The sequence below is a fragment of the Sminthopsis crassicaudata genome, chromosome 3 (genome assembly GCF_048593235.1).
Source record: "Sminthopsis crassicaudata isolate SCR6 chromosome 3, ASM4859323v1, whole genome shotgun sequence".
Classification (NCBI taxonomy): Eukaryota; Metazoa; Chordata; class Mammalia; order Dasyuromorphia; family Dasyuridae; genus Sminthopsis; species Sminthopsis crassicaudata.
Window position 1 is genome coordinate 655,924,613 of NC_133619.1, and position 22,218 is coordinate 655,946,830.

At 48.2% G+C, this 22,218-nt stretch overlaps 1 protein-coding gene across 2 annotated transcripts; it reads right to left on the reverse strand.

Moving 5' to 3' along the window:
- Positions 1-1,223: 1,223 nt before the first annotated feature.
- LOC141564725 (uncharacterized) lies at positions 1,224-22,218 on the reverse strand. Of its 2 annotated transcripts, XM_074307587.1 has the most exons (6): positions 22,098-22,218; positions 15,987-16,214; positions 14,124-14,206; positions 6,439-6,565; positions 5,817-5,912; positions 1,224-4,383 (listed from the first exon to the last, which is right to left on the reverse strand). In XM_074307587.1, exons 2-6 carry the CDS (start codon positions 16,018-16,020, stop codon positions 2,720-2,722), a joined length of 2,004 nt encoding a protein of 667 aa, XP_074163688.1. In that variant the 5' UTR covers positions 16,021-16,214; positions 22,098-22,218; the 3' UTR covers positions 1,224-2,719. The 2 variants fall into 2 exon arrangements, with proteins under 2 accessions (XP_074163688.1, XP_074163689.1); XM_074307588.1 differs by lacking the exons at positions 14,124-14,206; positions 15,987-16,214; positions 22,098-22,218 and having other exon boundaries at positions 6,336-6,472.

Genomic DNA, 22,218 nt, shown 5'->3' on the forward strand with positions numbered 1-22,218 from the left:
CAAGGGATTCCTGTTCTGGTGGGCTTGTTACCAACCTTTTTTTGACCTTGCTTTAAAAAAACCCTAGTATAAGGAATCAAGGGCCTGCTGTTGGGACCTAAAGACACTCTAAAAGTTCAATCAGTATTTATTAATAAGCATACTAGCAGCTATTAATAGCATTTATAGAATGGCTTAAGATTAACAAAGCACTTTCCATATTTTCTGTGGGTTCAATATACTGTTAATCATTCTGAAGCATTTAAAGGTAATAAAAGGCCTTAGCTCTCAAGACATTTACAATCAAGTTGGTTGGGAAGCAAAAGTAATTAGCACATGCACACACACACACATAACTATATAATTAAATACAATATCACAGTTCACAAAATGGGGATATTGGTGTATTCCAGAATAATTATTAAGGCTTCACAGAGGAGCAGTTAAGCAGAGGAGGAGACTTTTCAGGTGAGCTGAAGAGAGATGAACAGAAGATGGAAAGGAAGGAGATTCGTTAATTGTGGTCCTGTGGATAGTGTCAGGCCTGGAGTCAGGAACTTCTCAGATTAAATCTGGCTTAATTTAGCCAAGTCACTTTACCCTATTTGCCTCATTTTTCCCATCCTATAAAATGAACCAAAGGAAATAGCAAACCACTCCAGAATCTTTGCCAAGAAAACTCCGATAAGGGAAGTTAGAGCAAAGCTTTATTTGAGGAGCTAGGATACAGCTAAACAGGGAAATCCCTTGTGGGTTGGCCAAGGAAGAACTTTTTAAAAAACATGTGAGTAACATTAAACAGGGCTGGAGCGGGCAGATTTAGGGGAAAGGGTTGAGTGCTAATGGGTTCTAAGCCTTTCGGGGTGGCAAATTTTCTTTGCTGTGCACTAGCAAATTATACAGATGCCCACATCACTGAGATTAGTGGGTGGGCAAAAAGCATCTTCAAGCCCACGAATCTCATGCCTCCTGTGTCCAAGACCTTTCCCAGGCACGCTGAGGATTTCTACAACCGTTTCTTATGTTCTCCCAAGAAGCTAATCTCAAGTCTCCTAGGCCTTTCCAATTTCTCAGAATGGGTCATTCTGAATTTCTTCTCTAAGAAACAGAATCCAAAAATACCAGCTTGGTTATTTCCCCACCCTTACCCCAAGTGAGTGTTTAGTCACATAAAGGAGCTGAACTATGATCTTTGAGGTTGCTTCTTGACTCTAACATTCTCAACCAGGACAAGACATCACTTATAATGGAACCCATTTATTAATAGACAGTAGTGCAAGTACAATTACTTGGGCTCTTGAGAGGTAAAGATCTGTTCAGGGTTACATGGTACTAAGTTATACCCCAGGGATTCAAACCCAGGCCTCCTGATTCCAAGTTCCACTACATCATGCTACCTAAGTTAAAGATGGGCCCAGCCTTAATTTATTATTTTTTTAAAATCACAATCAGTATCAGACATCAACACAACCAATTAAACTTGCTTTGCAACTATTTACACTTAAATAATGAATTTCAATGCAGAAAATGTCATTACTTTTCAGTCATTCTCTAAGTCTTCATCAGGATTCTCAATGTCCATTCTTTTTATATTAAGTATATGCCATTTTACTGGTTCTCTTTTTCACAGTTTCAATTACGTCATAAAGGTCTTTTCAGATTTCTATTTTGCTCATACTTGTCAGTCTTAACCTCACAATATTTCATCACATAATGTAATAGAAGTTATTTAACTATTTCCCTATTGTTGAACTTAAGGTTACTTTCATTAAAAAAAAAAAAAAATTTAAAAATAATTCTCCTATGAAAATCCTCGACAATTTTGGGTAACATTTTTAGGGTATATTTCCAACTACAGATCATGACTCAAAGTGATTACTTCTTTTGTAACTTTTCATGTTAACTGACAGATTGCTTTCCCAAAACTGATTCTATTAGGTGAACAATCTGAATTCTGACAAGTAGTGTCCATTTTAACATTTCCCAACTTGAGCAAATAAAGTCACCATAGATCATTTTTCTCTTATTTATTAATAAGAAGTTTCTGAAGCTTACTTTGCTAAATAATATTTGAGTGGAGTTACTAGAGAGGCAGCAAATGGTAGTGGAAATTATTAAACCTGGAGTCAGGAAGACCTGGATTCAAATCCTCCCCACTTTTATTGCTTTGTAATGATGGACAAATAGTTTCTGGGTCTCACCTTCCTCATTTGTAATATGGGAATATCTGTAGTAGTTGCCCCCCAGATTTGTTTTGAAGCTCAAATGAAATAGTGTATGTAAAGTGCATTACAAGCTTTAAAACCTGTGAGTCAGCTATTAAACAGATTTCAATAAAAATCTTGAAGTGTTTGATGAGTGACCTACACTTCAAAAATCTTCCCTCTGTCACTGCATTGCTAGGGCTTGTCTGTAGTTATGACTTATCTAGTGCTTCTTAAAAATTAAACTTATGTCAAAATCATTCCTATATTCATTGCATTTATGGGATTTCTTTTTCCTTTGCCTGTTTTTTTCCCCCATTTTAACAGTACTGTGGATAAATGTCTGGAATGAATCTTAGCAGTTGTCTACAACAGCTCTTGCGGGGAGTTGTAAAAAACAAGCACATAACCCTTTTTTATGGATGAAAGAAGTAAAGCCCAGAATAGTTGATATTTGCCCAAGTATCATGGATAACAAGTACTAGCGCTAGAATCTGAACCCACATTTTGTGACTCCAAATTCAGCCGTCTTTCTATTACATTCTACATTCATTTCTTTTGTGTAGTTTCTCTCCATTATGAAGTCTCTGATGATGAATGAAAGATGACCCGTGAGTGAAAGCTTTCCCACATTCACCACACTCAAAACATTTCTCTCCAGTGTGAATTCTCTTATGTTCAGTAAGGTTTCCTCTCTGGCTAAAAGCTTTTCCACATTCATTACATTCATAGGGTTTCTCTCCAGTATGAATTCTCTGATGATTGATAAAGGTTGTTTTGTGGCTGAAGGCTCTTCCACATTCATTACACTTGTAGGGTTTTTCTCCAGCATGAATTCTCTGATGTTCAGTAAGATGACCCTTCTTGCTGAAGGCTTTCCCACACTCACCACATTCATAGGGTTTCTCTCCAGTATGAATTCTTTGATGTAGAGTAAGGTTGGAGTTTTTGCTAAAGGCCTTCCCACATTCACTACATTTATAGGGTTTCTTTCCAGCATGAATTCTCTGATGTTCATTAAAATGTCCTCTCTGGCTGAAGGCTTTTCCACATTCAGTACATTTATAAGGTTTCTCACCAGTATGAATTCTCTGATGGAGAGTGAGATTTGAATTCTTGCTAAAGGTTTTCCCGCAGTCACTACACTCATAGGGCTTTTCTCCTGTATGAATTCTCTGATGATAAATAAAGGATGTCCTATGGCTGAATTCTTTCCCACATTCATTACACTTATAGGGTTTATCACCATCATGCATTATTTGATGCTCAGTAAGGTGTCCTCTCTGGCTGAAGGCTTTCCCACATTCATTACATTCAAAGGGCTTTTCTCCAGTATGAATTCTTTTATGTTCATTAAGGTTTCCTCTCTGGCTGAAAGTTTTCCCACAGTCATTACATTTATAAGGTTTTTCTCCAGCATGAATCCTCTGATGTTCAATAAGGTGTCCTTTCTGGCTAAAGGTTTTCCCACATTCATTACACTCAAAGGGTTTCTCTCCAGTATGAATTCGTTTATGTAAAGTAAGGTTTGATTTCTGGCTAAATGCTTTTCCACATTCATTACATTCAAAGGGTTTTTCTCCAGTATGAATTCTCTGATGAAGAGTAAGGCATGAATTGTTGCTGAAGGTTTTCCCACATTCATTACATTCAAAGCGTTTCTCTCCAGCATGAACTGTTTTATTAAGGTTTACATTCGGATTGAAAGCTTTCCCATATTCACTATAAGTAAAGGGTTTCTCTTTAGTATTTATCATCTGATATTGAATAAGACCTGAGTGGTAACCAAGAGGCTTAGAAAGATTTTTCCCTAAGATGGTTTTGTTACATTTAATTAGATCTGAAAATTCTTTAATGCTCTTTCCAAGGACATCGTAATTGTGAAAACTTCTTCCTGTATGAATTCTCTGCTGTGGGATAGGCCTATGTTGAAAGCTTCTCCCAAATGTATTATATTCAAGGACACTTGCCTCATGAAGAGGTTTGCTGAGAGCAACTGTAACTTGTTTTGACTGTCTTTCCTGCTTGTCTTTCTGATTTTCTAACATTATATTGTGTTCCCAAACTTTTCCCATATCAGAGTTCCAGCTACTACCTCCAGTCTTTGCTACCACTTTTTGTTTAGATGGTATTCCCATGAAATTGTCTCTTTTTGGAGCTGTGTTCCTGATTTTACATACAGCCTCCTGACGGATGGAATCTGAAAAACAAAAACTACAAGTGTCAATATCAACTGTTAATTAAGTGAAAAGCATTTTATGGTTAAGTTCTAGATTCTCTTTCCTCCATCAGGAAAAAGATGCCCAATCTGAAAAGGAAAAGCACATTTTTGACTTTTAAAATTAAATTTATTTTTTGATCTACATTCCTTGACTCTCCCTTCCATATAAGATGGGTGATAGAATCTCTTTGTGGATTTGTAGTAGTTTGTATTGGAAACATGTTAGTTAATGGATTAATGTCAACCTGGAAGTCTATCTTAGTGATGATGTCTTTCAGGGGTCTATACCTTGGGTCCTGTCCTGTTCAAAACATAAGATGTATATATCCCTTTATCCATTTCTTACTGACATATAGGTGTGAGCGACAGCCAATATTTTGAGTCTTTTAACTTAATGTTAAAAACATTTCAATAGGCTAGGGCAATGAGAAAAAAAAGAAAAAGGATAAAATTTTACAAGGATAAAATATCAAGTACTATAGTAATGTTCAAATTATCAATTATATAAGTACATGCTTGAAGACATCTAATTTGAGGTTCAAAATATGGGGAGTTTTAATTTATCAGAAGAGTATCATGCAAAAAAATGCTGAGGGTCTCTCAAAATAAACAAAATTCTTTTTCTGTATTAAGAGATATAAAGTGTCCAGAACATAAAGAGGACTGGCCTCTCTGTATTCCATGATGATTTGATTTTACACTAGGCCACATTGAATGACTTGGGTTGGATCTTGACAAAACAATTTTAGAGAGACATTAATAAACTATAATGTTTCCAAAGAGATCCTATCAAAATGTTTAAAGATGTGGAATAACATATCAAATATTATAATGATGGTTGAAAGGACTGAAGAATTTGGAGAACAAAAGATTTAAAAGATTGGTCAAAATGCTCAAAGGTTAGAAATGGGAAAAGGAAATTAAGATTTGAGCAAATATCCCTGGATCTGGATCAAGGAAAGGGAGGCAACATGAGTGATGATAAAAGTACAGACTCAAAGAGTCAGAAAACTAATTTGAAGCCCACCTGGCACTAAGATGTGACTACAAGAGTCAAAGTCTTTTTAAGCCTCGGGTTCCTTATCCATAAAATAGTGATAAGAATATTTATACTATTCCACAGAGAAGAAATGCCCTTTGTAAATTTAACTGCTGTGCTACTTGTAAGGTATTATACATACACATATATACATGTGTAAGAAAAATGACTTTGGCAGCTCTGGGGAAGATGGATTAGAATGGGGATCTCAAGGTCAGGACACCAAATAGGAGGCCCCTACACTAATATAGGCTATACAGCTCATACTAGCTAGGGGTCTTCCCAGTAAGCCTGGAGACTTATAAGGAGGTCCAGCATTTCAAAGGAACTTTAGTTTACAATGGCTACAGTCTCTCTGGCTTTCTGCCCTCACCTGAAAGAATGCCTCTGGGCTCCTCTCCCTCTGAGCTCCATGGCACCTCTCCCCGTTCCAACAGTAGGATCACCGCTGGCATGGAAACCGGAAGTCCTGCTCAAAGGGAAACAAAGAGGAAAGGGATGAGGGCAAACACTCAATGCCTACCTCACTTTCTCTTCTGGGAAAAGAGGTTTGCTAGGAAGGTCTTGCCAGTGGTACAATGGACTTAGGAAGGATGTTCCTTATCAGGGAAGTGTTTTCCCAGGAAGTTTGGCAAGTGACTCACAATGGTGCCTTAAAACCAGGAAGAAAATTAATCCAATTTCTGCCATAAGAGAATTTTCCATGTATTTACATAAGACTTCAGAGGGAACTCTATGTCTTATGGGAACAGTGTGCAAGACAGAATCTCAGGTTCAGAACAATGAAACTGATTTATAATTACATAAGACAAAGGCTTTTCTCCTTTGTATAGAACTGCATTATCTCTCAGACCTTAAAAAGGAATCTTTTCCCATTATGTCTTCTACATACCAAGCCAAAGTGTTGGTTAAGTTCTTCAGACTTTAGCAAATGAAGATGCAAAGATGCTCCAATGAATAAGTGGTGAGGCATGAGGAAAGCTGTCCGTCCTTACCAAGGAAGACAAAGTTCTTGTAGTTCTCCAGCATCACATCCCTGAAGAGGTTCTTCTGGGAAGAGTTCAGTTGGCCCCATTCTTCATGGGTGAATTCTACAGCCACATCCTTGAATGTCAATGGTTCCTGAAACAAAAACTCCTGCTCAGATCGGGCTCACTTCTCACAAGGACAAAGGATGGGGCATAGCGATCACTGGGAGTTTTGAGGACCTTGTGTCAAGTATTACAACAATACCACAGGCCCCTTTGACATAAACTTGGTAGTCTGTGGTCACCACCTGACTCTCACTTCGAGCTTCATGGATTATCTCCCTAAAGTCCAAACCACACATCAATATAGTCAAAATGAATTTTAAGTCAATAATATACACTTAAACTTCAAATATTAATCTCTAGCCAAATACATCACATTAGTCATATTTGGGACAGAATGCAGAGCACAAACCATGATAAGGTGTTCAAAGTTCCTGCCTACAGTTATAGGTGTGACGCTGCTATCTCTTCCAAAACACTATTTCCTTTATTTCTGTTATTGTCAGGGCAAAATTCCCTTATCCCTGCTCTCATTACTTCCTTAAATATTTATCAATAAGCATTTTCTAAATGGAAAGCACTAGTAGGTCCTAAAAATGAAGTAGAAACTTGGTTCCCATTGTCATGTAGCTGATTTAATCAAGTAGGAGGCAATGGCGTATTTAGAAATAACGAAATATAAAACAATTACAATAAAAAATGAGAAGAGTGGATAAGGAACATACAAGATAAGTGCTCTGAAAGTATAGAATAGGGAATAAAAGAAGATTTCGTGGAAGAGAAGACACCTGACATTTAAAAGACAGGCAGTATTGCCTGTGGGAAGGAAAGTTGCAAGAGCAGGAAAGGGATATAGAGAAGCAGAAATGAGGCTCACAGGTAGGACAGTGTCAGATTTCCAAGCGTGGCAGCCAGTTTGGCTTTATTAGAACCTAATAAGTATAATTTAGTTCAAGTCTTCCTTGGGAGAAGGTTGCAGGACAACAAAGGAAAATGGATTATTTATAATAAGAATATAATAAGAGAAGTGGAATTAGGTGTAGCTATCTTGGAAAAGGAAATCAGAAATTATCTGAAGAAAACTCCTTAAAAAATAGATTTAGTGAAATGGAAAAATCATATAACTCCTTACAAAACAGAACGGACGAAATGGAAAAAAAAACAACACAATGATTAAAGACAATTCCAATAGACTTGGGATAGAAGATGCCATGCACATCCAGAGAGAATACTGCATATGGATTGAAGTATAGTATTTTCACTTTTTGTTTGCTTTTTTCCCTTTCAGTCTAATTTTTCTTGCACAATATAACAAATATGGAAATATGTTTAGAAGAATTGTACATATTTAATCTGTCAGATTAAAATTTGGAACACAAAGATGTATAACTATTTCAATGTAATTGATTTCCTTTGTAAGTAAGGAGGGGCAGAATTCTAGGTACGAGGGAAGCAAATGTAAAGTCTGGAAGTTGGAAGATGAAGTATCTTGTTCAAGACCAGAGTCACAGAATCTTAGAAAACTTGAAAGACAGGGCGAAGTTATAAAAGCCAAAGAGAGAACTGTGTCTTTGATTCCAGAGATAAAAGGGAGCCCCTGGAGTTGATCTGATTTGAGCTTTAGAAAGATCACTCTGAGAGCAGAGTGGAGGATGAGGGGAAAGGCAGGAAGGGGCCATGTGGAAACCTGTTAGTCTGAGCGATGAGGGCCAGCTCTGGGCCGTGGCAGTGGGAGAGGGGAAAAGGGAGGGACGTGAGAGACTTGTTCTCTCTACTAGCAGAATCTACTGGCCACGGCAAGAGTGTGGATGGGGCTGAGGGAGGAGGGGGAGAGTAAGGAGTCAGGAAGCACAGCTTGAAGGAGTGGGCCCTCAAAAATATAGGGGAGGGATGATGAGGTCAATTTTGCATCTATTGAGATGTCTATGAGACATCCAGTTCAACATGTCTATGGGAGTTGTAGATGCAAGCCTGGAAGTCAGGAGAGAGTAGCGCTATCACAATAGATTCAACCTTTCCATAAAAGAAATTGGATTTTGAGGGGGAAAAAAAAGAAGTAACTGGAAGGAAATTTGGAACATGCCATAAAGTTTCACACTATGCATCATATAATATGCTAGTGCCTGGTTACCTTCTTCCCTAATTTCCTTTCTACCTCCGTCCTTTTATTATTACTTTTTATTTTCAATAATATTTTATTTTTCCAATTCCATGTAAAGCTAGTTTTCAACATTCATTTTTGCAAGACTTTGTGTTTCAAATTTTTCTTCTTCCCTCCTCAAGACTGGTATCAGGTTAAATAGTGACATCCTTTCTTCCTAACAGTCTTGTGAACTTGGAGCCTTCTGAGAACAACAATATTTCATTTGGATGATACTGATATAGCCCAACTATGAGCAACTCATAGTTTTACAATTATGAAGGTTTGCCTTTATTTCTATAAAGGTCTTTTATAGATGTATAGTTCCATGAAATATAATGTATCAGTAGCTGAATTCCTAAGTATTCTTTACTATTTGTAAATTTTTTTTCAATGTACAAAAACAACTCCCCTTCCCCCCATCCCTCTCGGTCTGAACTTTTGATGGAAGAAAAAATATTTACAAGGAAAAAGAGAACAAAGAAATTTAGAAAAAATGTAATCATGGCTTTAGTTCATTACAAGTACCTACCAAAAAACGACTTAGTTCTAAGTTCCTTAACTTGGATACAATTATGAGGAATGAAGGAGACTATAATTAGAAAGCTCAATTTAGGAATAAGGAGGATGATATGGGTAAAGCCAGCAATAATAATAACAACAATGACATCATTATTGTCATTAACAACTACCATCTGTATTGGGCTTGAAGGTTTACAGTGAATCAGAAAAGAAAGCATTTATTTCTCAAGACTTATTCTGTGCCAGACACTGGACTGAACACTGAGGACACAAATAAAAAGCACAGACGGTTCCTGAAAGAGGGGACATGAAGATAACTGGTATGGAGAAGATACAGAGAGAGTACATGGGAGGGCCTCTGGAAGGAAGGATTTCAGATGAATCCAGATGGAAGGCAGGAAGACCAACAGACAGAGCTATCAGGAGACAGCCAGAACAAAAGCAGGAAGCCAGGAGACGGGGAGCTGTGTCTGAGGATCTCCAAGCAGGCCAGTGTGGATGGCCTGTGGGACGTGGGGAGGGGAACCAAGCACAAGATTTTTTTTTTTTCCCCTGAGGCTGGGGTTAAGTGACTTGCCCAGGGTCTCACAGCTAGGAAGTGTCTGAGACCAGATTTGAACTCAGCTCCTCCTGAATTCAAGGCTGGAAGCACAAGATTTAAAAGGTGGGAAGGGGCCTGGCTGTTAGGAGTTTCAAACGTTTACAAAGAGGGGCAGATAGGTGGCGCAGTGGATAGAGTGGATAGGCAGTAGGACCTGAGTTCAAATCTGACCTCAGACACTTAACACTTCCTGGTGTGTGACCCTAGGCAAGTCACTTAAGCCCAATTTTCTCAGGAAAAAAAAAAATGTTTACAGTTTCTCAAATGAAACTCACAATTTTAAGGAAAATTCCTAGAAGAACCACCACCATTGGTTGATAAAACTGGGAAGGAGTGAATGACTTGTCTCTATAGGAACTATGGGAGTTGAGATTCAAACCCAGGCTCTTGATGTCCTGGCCTAGCAAACGTCACTCTAGATCCTAACTGGCATCTCTCCGACTAGATCCAAGACTGGCATCTCTCCGACTAGATCCTGACTGGCATCTCTCCGACTAGATCCTAACTGGCATCTCTCCGACTAGATCCCAACTGGCATCTCTCTGACTAGATCCCAACTGGCATCTCTCTGACTAGATCCTAACTGGCATCTCTATGGACTAGATCTGAAACTGGCATCTCTCCACACTGGATCCTGACTGGCATCTCTCTGACTAGATCCTGACTGGCATCTCTGACTAGATCCTAACTGGCATCTCTCCGACTAGATCCAAGACTGGCATCTCTCTGACTAGATCCTGACTGGCATCTCTGACTAGATCCTAACTGGCATCTCTATGGACTGGATCTGAAACTGTCATCTCTCCACACTAGATCCTAACTGGCATCTCTCCGACTAGATCCTGACTGGCATCTCTGACTAGATCCTGACTGGCATCTCTGACTAGATCCTGACTGGCATCTCTCCGACTAGATCCTGACTGGCATCTCTGACTAGATCCTGACTGGCATCTCTGACTAGATCCTGACTGGCATCTCTCCGACTAGATCCTGACTGGCATCTCTGACTAGATCCTAACTGGAATCTCTCCGACTAGATCCTAACTGGCATTTCTCCGACTAGATCCCAACTGGCATTTCTCTGACTAGATCCTGACTGGCATCTCTCCGACTAGATCCTGACTGGCATCTCTGACTAGATCCTGACTGGCATCTCTGACTAGATCCTGACTGGCATCTCTCCGACTAGATCCTGACTGGCATCTCTGACTAGATCCTAACTGGAATCTCTCCGACTAGATCCTAACTGGCATTTCTCCGACTAGATCCCAACTGGCATTTCTCTGACTAGATCCTGACTGGCATCTCTCCACACTAGATCCTAACTGGCATTTCTCCGACTAGATCCCAACTGGCATTTCTCTGACTAGATCCTAACTGGCATTTCTCTGACTAGATCCTAACTGCAATCTCTGACTAGATCCTAACTGGAATCTCTGACTAGATCCTAACTGGCATTTCTCTGACTAGATCCTAACTGGAATCTCTGACTAGATCCTAACTGGCATTTCTCTGACTAGATCCTAACTGGAATCTCTGACTAGATCCTAACTGGCATTTCTCTGACTAGATCCTAACTGGCATTTCTCTGACTAGATCCTAACTGGCATTTCTCCACACTAGATCCCAACTGGCATTTCTCTGACTAGATCCTAACTGGCATTTCTCTGACTAGATCCTAACTGGCATTTCTCTGACTAGATCCTAACTGCAATCTCTGACTAGATCCTAACTGGAATTTCTCTGACTAGATCCTGACTGGCATTTCTCTGACTAGATCCTAACTGCAATCTCTGACTAGATCCTAACTGGCATTTCTCTGACTAGATCCTGACTGGCATTTCTCTGACTAGATCCTAACTGCAATCTCTGACTAGATCCTAACTGGCATTTCTCTGACTAGATCCTAACTGGCATTTCTCTGACTAGATCCTAACTGGCATTTCTCTGACTAGATCCTAACTGGCATTTCTCTGACTAGATCCTAACTGGAATCTCTCCGACTAGATCCTGACTGGCATCTCTCCGACTAGATCCTAACTGGAATCTCTGACTAGATCCTAACTGGCATTTCTCTGACTAGATCCTAACTGGAATCTCTGACTAGATCCTAACTGGCATTTCTCTGACTAGATCCTAACTGGCATTTCTCTGACTAGATCCTAACTGGCATTTCTCCACACTAGATCCCAACTGGCATTTCTCTGACTAGATCCTAACTGGCATTTCTCTGACTAGATCCTAACTGGCATTTCTCTGACTAGATCCTAACTGCAATCTCTGACTAGATCCTAACTGGCATTTCTCTGACTAGATCCTGACTGGCATTTCTCTGACTAGATCCTAACTGCAATCTCTGACTAGATCCTAACTGGCATTTCTCTGACTAGATCCTGACTGGCATTTCTCTGACTAGATCCTAACTGCAATCTCTGACTAGATCCTAACTGGCATTTCTCTGACTAGATCCTAACTGGCATTTCTCTGACTAGATCCTAACTGGCATTTCTCTGACTAGATCCTAACTGGCATTTCTCTGACTAGATCCTAACTGGAATCTCTCCGACTAGATCCTGACTGGCATCTCTCCGACTAGATCCTAACTGGAATCTCTGACTAGATCCTAACTGGCATTTCTCTGACTAGATCCTAACTGGAATCTCTCCGACTAGATCCTGACTGGCATCTCTGACTAGATGCAAGACCAGCGTCTCTACAAGTGGTGGGACTTTCCTAAGGAAGGTACCCCACTCATCTTTGGAGCTCCCTCCCTCGGGTCCAACCCAGATGACTGGCATTTGAGTCTGTGCCCAGCAGCCCACTCGAACAGCTGGCCACATTGTTTAAATGCCTGAAAGGCCATTTCAGGGAGAGTTCGCATGGTGGTCAAAAGAGCAATACAAGGACTGTCTTGGGTGCTCTGAAATTGGCCACATAGAGTGGTACATGAAGGTAATGGAACGTTATTGTTCTATAAGAAATGGGGAACGCTGATTAGAGAAAGGCCTGGAAAGATTTACACAAACTGATGCAGGAATACACAGTACACAGGAACAGAGAGAATGGGTGATGATCAACCACGGAAGGCTTGATTCTTCTCGGTGGGTCAGCGATCCCAAGCAGTCCCAATAGGCTTCAGACAGAAAATGCCATGGACCCAGAAAAAGAATTAAGGAGCCTGGAGGTAAATCAACACACGCTGCATTCACTTCTTTTTTGTTTTTTACTCTCTCATGGTTTTTCCTTTTTGCTGGTTTTTTCCTCTCCCAACACGATTCATAAAGCAATGTGTATTAAAAATAAACTTACTAAAAAAAAAAAAAAAAAAACTAAATAAAAGTTAAAAAAAAGAAACCCTATGCACGACTGGAAGACACTGGCCCAGGACCACCCAGCACGGGGCACCCACATCAACGTCGCTGTGCTCTCTGCCCGAAGCAGACTTGGAGCAGCTCGAGGTGCCCCTGTGTGCACGTGGACTCCGTGTGTCCGGCCTGTGGCCGAGCTCTCCGAGCTCGTGCCGGTCTGATCAGCCACAGGCGGACGCTGTAACTCGGCTCTAACGTAGCGATGTCACTCTGGGTTCCGAGAACAAAGGACGACCACAGCCCTCTGTCAGGCTCAGATGAAGGAACTGAGGCAGAAAAGGGTCAAGATGTCGGCTGGCTAGCGGGGATCCGAGGCTGGATTTGGACTCGCTTCACTGATTACCCCAACCCAAAGTAAAGGTTCCCTCCCCTTTCCTCCGAACGTGTCCTGTCTGTCCCGAGCCTGGTGTCTCTCAATGATTAAATGGCCGACCCTGCAGGCGCTGGGCCAGGCGAGAGGGGACCGTGGCCAACCAGGGCAGCCCTGGCTCTTCAGCGGGTCAGTGGTCCGAGGCAACCCCTAAACTTGGGATGGGAAAGGCACTCGCAACCAGGGAGGGAGCCATGCAGAGCGAAGATCGATCCACACAAGCTATGTGCACTCCCTCCACCCCCTTTCTTGTTTGTTTGTTTTTTCCCTTTTGTTCTTATTTTTCTCTCACAACATGATTCATAAGGAAATACGAAAAAAAAAATTTTAACCAAAAAAATGTTGTTTTTATATAAAACTGGGGGGGGAAAAAACACACAAAGGCAAAAAGAAAATTTACAAAGTCTGGTGAAGAAGCACAAGCAGCCTGGGTAGGAGGCCCCTTCTGCCCTCCTAGGTGTGGCCTCTTCATTCTCAGAGAAAAATATTCCTTTAGGGACAAATGAGGACATTGGAAGAGATGCTTTCTAAGGATCTGGGGATCCTAAGAAACTTACATTATTGATGAGAAGGGGTCAGGGCTTGGCCCAGAGGAAGATCTGCCCAGGCGGAAGGGGAAGACAAGGGAAGACTCGTCCCCGCACTCACCTGGAACACAGCCAGCCCACCTTCCTCCTCCTCCTCCTCCTCTCCGCTCCCTCGGGGAAGGCCGGGGTCTTGCAACGACAGGACTGAAAGAGAAAAAGGACAGGAATGGACATGGCTAACAGAGAGGCCGGCCCTGAGAGAAGCACCAGAGCAGGGAGGGGACACGGGGGGAACCTGCGGCTCAGGGTCCGTGGCCCGGCCCGCAGCTGCCGCAGATTGTAGCCCGGCTCTGCCAGGAGACCACCAGCGAGACACTTGTCACCTCGGCCTCCAGAGTGACAAAGGCTGACTGACCCCGCGCAGGGAGTCTTCAGAGGGCCAAGGAAGACAATACAAATGGAAGCTCTGTCAAGTGAGAACGCCCGACTCGGGGTCAGCAACAGCTGCCAGGGCTCGGAGAGGGGGACGCTGATCGGAGTGGGAGCGAGCGCCAGAGCAGGGCCCATCCCAGGCACCAGGATCTGGCTGGAGAAGCTGTGCCCCAGAACCCACGCCAGCATCCCCCCCCCACTAGGATGTTGCCATTCTGCCCAAGGACACCAGCAGAAGGCCGAGCTTTGGGACGGCACCGGCAGCCTGACCCTCTCACATCACGACCGGATTTGTTTTGAGCCCCCTGGCCCTTTTTTCCTAGGGGGAGCAGTCCAGACCAAGCACTGTGTCAGGCTGGGTGATGGATGGAGACACCCCACATCTGCTGACCTATGCCCCTGGTTGCTGGGGCTGAGGGGCAGGAGGCCACCCAAGACTGCCCCTCTGCACTGATCCCATGCCACCTTCGTGGTGAAGGGCACAAAGATCCTGCCCAGAGCCCCTTGCACTGGAGTCTTGGGTGAGCCCCTGAAAAGCTGCCTGCCTCAGTTTCCTCATCTGTAAATAGGGAGGATAAAAACAGCACCGACTTCAGAGGGCCATCAGTAAAGTCAGGCGGGATTGCTGGTGCAGGGTCCTGCTCACCCGCAGCTCCACATTCACTCTCAGACCCACCCCAAGACCTTCATGTTGCTTGGTCTCTGCAGCAGGGGCCCCCAAGGGCCCTCCGGGTCCGGCCTGCCGCCGTGTGAGGGGGCTGCCACGTGGCCCACACCCAGGGTCCGCCCAAGGGCCCTCCGGGTCCGGCCTGCCGCCGTGTGAGGGGGCTGCCACGGGGCCCACACCCAGGGTCCGCCCAAGGGCCCTCCGGGTCCGGCCTGCCGCCGTGTGAGGGGGCTGCCACGTGGCCCACACCCAGGGTCCGCCCAAGGGCCCTCCGGGTCCGGCCTGCCGCCGTGTGAGGGGGCTGCCACGGGGCCCACACCCAGGGTCCGCCCAAGGGCCCTCCGGGTCCGGCCTGCCGCCGTGTGAGGGGGCTGCCACGTGGCCCACACCCAGGGTCCGCCCAAGGGCCCTCCGGGTCCGGCCTGCCGCCGTGTGAGGGGGCTGCCACGGGGCCCACACCCGTGACTTGGAGCCGTGAGGGCCGTGCTTTCTGCCGGATGACACAGAGGGGCGGACTAGAACAAGAGGCCCGCTCCAATGAGAGAAATCGAAGTGGGAGCAAAAGGAAAGCCCCACACCTGGATTCAAGCAATCACTTCCAAGATGACAGCCTGGGGAGGGAGAGATCCTCACTAAGTTTTGCGTGGCCTCACGGCCGCGCCTCATGCTCCCTCTCCCTCTCGCCCTGCTTTGACGAAGAGATTCTTTTAAGAACTCAAATCTTGATCAACCAAACTAAGAGACAAAAGGGGGTGGGCGCTGGGCAGGCCGGGGCTGGGGAACAGAGCCCGGAGAGTGCAGCCTAACTGGACCGAGATGAGGACATGAGGGGCCAACGGGAAGGGGAACGGGGGAGAGGCTGGCCCCATCCCCCCACACGCTCACCTCTTTCTCCGATCACCACAGCCCCGTCCTCCATAGTCACCCCTTCCTGGAGGATCTGATGTTACCCGAGCGCTGGATCCCCGGGACGGAGCGGCAGGAAAGCACGGCAGAAGCAGCAGCCCCGGGACCGGCTCGTTCACATCAGTCTCACTCAAAGGTCCGGACGAAGTCCCCGAGAGGACGCAGCCTTGTCCTACCACACGGTCTCATTCCCCGCTTCTGGTGGAGCTGAAAGAGCAAAAGCCCAACTTAGGAGCCTCACACTGTCCCCCGGGGGGCCCGCAGCCTCGGTCTCCCTGCAGACACAAAGCGGGGCACGCTGAGAGTCACTGCTTCGACGAGACTCAAAGCAAACCTATCCTGGGCCAGACCCAGCGCGACTCCTCAGAATCGCTTGTCGAGTCAGAGACAAGTTTGTCAAACATCAGATTTACCTCTGGGTCAAAATAACGCTTAGGGGAGCGGGCCTCCAGATACATACACCCCTAGTTTTGGGGGGAGGGGGGAGGAGGAAGGCAAGTGGCTCAAGGGACTTGCCCAGGGTCACACAGCCAGGAAGTGGTGTCTGAGGCCAGATTTGAACTCGGGTCCTCCCGACTTCAGGGCAGGTCCACTGCGCCCCCTAGCTGCCCCTACACACACAAGTGACCCGTGATCTCCCTGGGGTAACCCCCCTCAGTTCAGATGACAGCCCTTTTATTTGAGAAAACCCACCCCCGCTCCCATCAGTTTAACGATCACCGCCGTGCTGGGGACACGCACAGGCTCCCTCCTGACCTCCGGCCACACGTCAGAAAACCTGGGAACTCCCACCCTGGGAACGTCCCACTCAGGATATCCAGACACAAGCTTCTCTTCTCCCAGGGGCCTCCGCCATCTTTCTGGCCCACGAACTCGCAACCCCAAGGCCCATTTAATCGCCTGCCAAGCCTGGTGGCTGCTCCCTCTCCCTCCCGGCCCATTTTCCCTGCTCCACAGCCACCTTCCCGGGCTCAGGGAGGGGCCTTCCTCCTCACCTTCCCTCTTATTTACATCTGATGCCTCTGCCCAAAGCCTCAGCGCAGGGAGGAAGCGCCTCCATCCCTCCCCTTGGTTTTCTGCCTTGCCTGGACCATTCCTCTTCCTCGCCTCCATTTCCTGGCTTCTTTCAAGTCCCAACTAAACACCCCCCCCCCCAAGCCTGTCCTGGTGCCCCCACTTTTGTTGCCCTCCTCACTCAGCTGTGAAGCCTGTGGCAGCAGGGCCCCCTGCCTTTGTCTTAAGAGTAGGTAAGGAACAAACCCTTGGTGTCTGACTACTTCAGGATCTCCCCACCTCTCACCTAGACAAATCCTCAGGGCTTGGATCCTCCCACAGCCCTGAGCAGTGCTCCTCCACCATCCTCCCACAGCCCTGAGCAGTGCTCCTCCACCATCCTCCCACAGCCCTGAGCACTGCTCCTCCACCATCCTCCCACAGCCCTGAGCAGTGCTCCTCCACGATCCTCCCGCAGCCCTGAGCACCGCTCCTCCACCATCCTCCCGCAGCCCTGAGCAGTGCTCCTCCACCATCCTCCCACAGCCCTGAGCACTGCTCCTCCACCATCCTCCCACAGCCCTGAGCAGTGCTCCTCCACGATCCTCCCGCAGCCCTGAGCACCGCTCCTCCACCATGCTCCCGCAGCCCTGAGCACCGCTCCTCCACCATCCTCCCGCAGCCCTGAGCACCGCTCCTCCACCATCCTCCCGCAGCCCTGAGCAGTGCTCCTCCACCATCCTCCTGCAGCCCTGAGCAGTGCTCCTCCACGATCCTCCCGCAGCCCTGAGAACCGCTCCTCCACCATGCTCCCGCAGCCCTGAGCACCGCTCCTCCACCATCCTCCCACAGCCCTGAGCACCGCTCCTCCACGATCCTCCCACAGCCCTGAGCACCGCTCCTCCACGATCCTCCCGCAGCCCTGAGAACCGCTCCTCCACCATGCTCCCGCAGCCCTGAGCACCACTCCTCCACCATCCTCCCACAGCCCTGAGCACTGCTCCTCCACCATGCTCCCGCAGCCCTGAGCACTGCTCCTCCACTATCCTCCCGCAGCCCTGAGCACCGCTCCTCCACAATCCTCCCACAGCCCTGAGAACCGCTCCTCCACCATGCTCCCTCAGCCCTGAGAACCGCTCCTCCACCATGCTCCCGCAGCCCTGAGCACCGCTCCTCCACGATCCTCCCGCAGCCCTGAGCACCGCTCCTCCACCATGCTCCCGCAGCCCTGAGCACCGCTCCTCCACCATCCTCCCACAGCCCTGAGCACTGCTCCTCCACGCCTATGAAGCCTGAACTGCTTTTGTCTCCTCAGCCTTTTGCCATTCCGCCTCTCCCTCTGACTCGGAGTCTTTTCTGCGACATCGAATCATCCCAACTCTCAGTTCTTTCCCAAGCCACCCTTGCATGACTGCTCTCTTGCCTTCCCTATTCTCTCTTGGTAAACTGGTTGGATTCTGCACTACATCTGTGCTCCAACGAGGCGCCCACTTGCCCTATGGGTAGTCCCCCCTTGCCAATCTCACCTGTGGGTCACTCCCACCATCCACCACCTTCCCTCCTACTGGACACCAAAAGGACTGGAACAAAGTTCCAAACGATGCGACTGAGTCTGCTACAAATTGTTCTCAAGTAATCCTCACTGGGCCCTGTCTGCAGCTAGGCAGTCCTTTCACCCCTTCCTAAAGGCCTTCGTCCAAACTCTGACCGCCCCCACTCCCTCCAAACCTCACTGGAAAATATTAATGATGTGCCCGTAAACTGGATCTAAGTGGGCGGGGGGTCGTGCGGTCCCCTGCCTCCCTTCCCGCTCCAGTGCCCCCTGGGACCAGTGGCCAGAGGGACATGGCCGTGGCCCTCAAACTGCAGCTATTCGACAGAGGGCAGGCACCAGAGTTAAGGAGGACAGGAAAAGCTTCCTGCAGCCAGCAAGATCCGAGCTGTGACAGAAAGCCTGGGGTGCGAGGGAGAGAGTTCCGGGTGGGCTGGGCTGGGAGCAGTCAGGAAAGCCTTTCATTTCCAAGGACCAGAAGGTCCCAGAAGCTTGGAGAGTGCGGGGTGGAGGCAGGCCAAGGAAACTCTCCTCAGTGCTGCCGTTTCCTCTTCTCTAACCCTTGGCGCCATGGTTTCCAACCTTCTCAAGGGAAGCAAACCGGCCTCTCCAAAATTACCCATGATCCCAATCGCCAGCTCTAGGGCCCTTCCTGCCCCATTTGCTGCGTGTGACACGGCCCACGACCCCCTCTCCTCCCTCTCCAGTCCCGGTTCTCGCTCCTCTGACTGCTCTGTCTCGGGCTGCTTTGCTGCATCTCCATCCCAGGGGCTCTGCCCCGGCCCCCACTCTCATGCGTTTAGTTACAGGTTCCCTCCTACGTCTTCGGCTCTGATCTCTCTCCTGAACCTCCTATCACCTCCTGGCTTTTGGGCATCCCTTAAGCACCTCAAATTTAGTGAGCCTAAAGTAGATTTCATCTTCTCCTCTGCTCCCATTCCCCCAATATTTTTTCCCATTTTCCTATTACTGTCAAGGGCATCCTACCAGGAACCAGGCCCACCACCCTGGTGTCCGTGATTCTTTTCTCGTCCTCACGGCACCGTAGCCAAGACCTGTGCACCGTCCTCTTCTCTCTGCTCACACAGCCACCACCTCGGAGAGGTTCTTATCGCCGCACTTCTAGACTCTCCCACCAGCCTTCAGACCGGCCTCCCTTCCAGGTCTCTCCTTCCCAATCCACCCTGCACTGTTGCCAAAGGGCTCTTCCGAACCCCCCCGAATGACTGTCACCTTCCTACCAGAAATCTTCCCCGGCTTCCCAGCAACCTCCAGGATCGATCTCAAATCCTGAGCAGCATTTCAAACCCTCATTTGGAAATCACATCGGCTCCCATGGATTTTATTAAAAATGAAATAGAAATCAAATCATTTAAAGTTTTAATTATAAATGGAAACATTCTCTTCCGAAATGTTAATTACATTCGAACATAAATCAGGAACGGTCCTATGTCTGACGTGTAATTGCATCCTACAATAACGCACTACTTGTGTCTATATTGAAACGGTATATGTAATGCACTCGCATCCTTTCCTGAGCTCCCTGGCTGCTACAACCTTCTTAAAACTATCTTGCATCCGGGCAGCGCCTGCCGTCTGCCAGCTCCTCATCTCCTCGTGCCCCTGGCGCCTCCGGGGAGTAGAAACTTAATAAAGAAGCAGGGAGCTCCGTCGGGCCCAAAGTCTCTCTGCCTTTGGCTATATTACCCTCGGACCGTGGACAAAGGCCATCGCCAGATCCACGCTGGGTCTTCCTGGCCGGGCCCAGTCCGCCAAGATTCCCAGAACTCGATCTTCGAGAACCCTGAGTCACCTCAGAATGAACCGCCAGAGAGGGAATCTAATTATGAACAAAAAATTATCTTCCAAGCTAATATATGTACACGTGTGTGTGCGTCTACACGCAGAACGTATTTAGTTAAGGAGTTTGTTGGATGTTCGGACCAGTGATCTCCAGGATGTGGTGGGACACACGGCTGGGACATTAACGCGTGTCATTGTCAAGGGTGGAGGGCAGGGCAGGCCATTAGTGTCGGCAGCCGGCCCACTTTGTCCTTCATTCCCCAAGCCCCTGACATCGGGAGGTGCCCCCGTGACACACAAGTGACCTGGACTGGAGGGAGGGCTGGGCTAAGTCAGCCTCGCTCTCCTCCAGAGACGGCCCTTCCCGGACACAGAGAAACAGTCAGAGGAGGGGCCCGGCCCGGGAAGCCAGGGCAAGGAGGCTGGAATGGAGTGGAGGGAGGGAGGCCGTGCCAGGAGGCTGGCATCCTCAGCAGAAAAGGCTGCTGGGCCAACACCATCATGGCTCTGGGGACCAGAGATGGCATCTGGGCATGGTGGGCATCGGGAAGGAGGAAGAGATCTAGGGAAATGGGGGGGGGGAAACAAGACTGTCAGGAAGGAGGCTGGGGAGGGATACAACCAGGGCTAAGGCTGCCTCCCTGCAGGACCCTCCCCCCCCAGGGCTAAGGCTGCCTCTCTGCAGGACCCTCCCCCCCCAGGGCTAAGGCCTCCCTGCAGGACCCCCCCCAGGGCTAAGGCTGCCTCCCTGCAGGACCCTCCCCCCCAGGACTAAGGCCTCCCTGCAGGACCCTCCCCCCCAGGGCTAAGGGTGCCTCCCTGCAGGACCTCCCCCCCCCAGGGCTAAGGCCTCCCTGCAGGACCCTCCCCCCAGGGCTAAGGCCTCCCTGCAGGACCCCCCCCCCCAAGGCTAAGGCTGCCTCCCTGCAGGACCTCCACCCCAGGGCTAAGGCCTCCCTGCAGGACCCCCCCCCCAGGGCTAAGGCCTCCCTGCAGGACCCCCCCCCAGGGCTAAGGCTGCCTCCCTGCAGGACCCTCCCCCCCAGGGCTAAGGCTGCCTCCCTGCAGGACCCCCCCCCCAGGGCTAAGGCTGCCTCCCTGAAGGACCGCCCCCCAGGGCTAAGGCTGCCTCCCTGCAGGACCCCCCCCCAGGGCTAAGGCTGCCTCCCTGAAGGACCGCCCCCCCCCAGGGCTAAGGCTGCCTCCCTGCAGGACCTCCCCCCCAGGGCTAAGGCTGCCTTACCCAGAGGGGCTGTCTGGCCGGTGCCACAAATGCCCCATCCCCCAGACCCCGGCGACTGCCCCCAGCACTTTCCCTCACACTGGGTCCTGCCCCAAGAGCTCCTCTTCTCGCCCATACTCCCTTGGGGCCCCCAGCACCTCCCCTATAGAGACGCATCCAGACCCCGGCCCCTCCCCTGTAGACACTAAACACCGAACCCTCTCCCGCGGAAACACCGTCTCCGCCGCCCCCTCCCCTTTACTCTGCTCCGGCTCCCCCAAAAGACTCTCCTATAGACGCCCCCTGCCGCACCCACCCTCCCAGACACAGCCTACAACTCCCTGGGGAGACCCCCACCCCACCCCCTCAACCCCGCGCACGCGCCTCGGCGCTCCAAGGACCCCCACGGGCAGAAGACAAAGCACCGGCGGAGCCGCCCAAGATGAGCCAGGGCGACATGGGAGGAGAGCGTCAGCAGCAGAGCACTGGCTGCCGGGCCGGGCCCGCCATCCTCACTCACCCGTGCCGGGTCTCTCCTCCCCGTCAGTCCGAGGACCGTTTGCCGGGGCCGCCACAATGAGCCTCCAGAGCCGGCCGGCCACCAATGGCGGAACGCCGGCTCCCGGGCCGCTGCGCCTGCG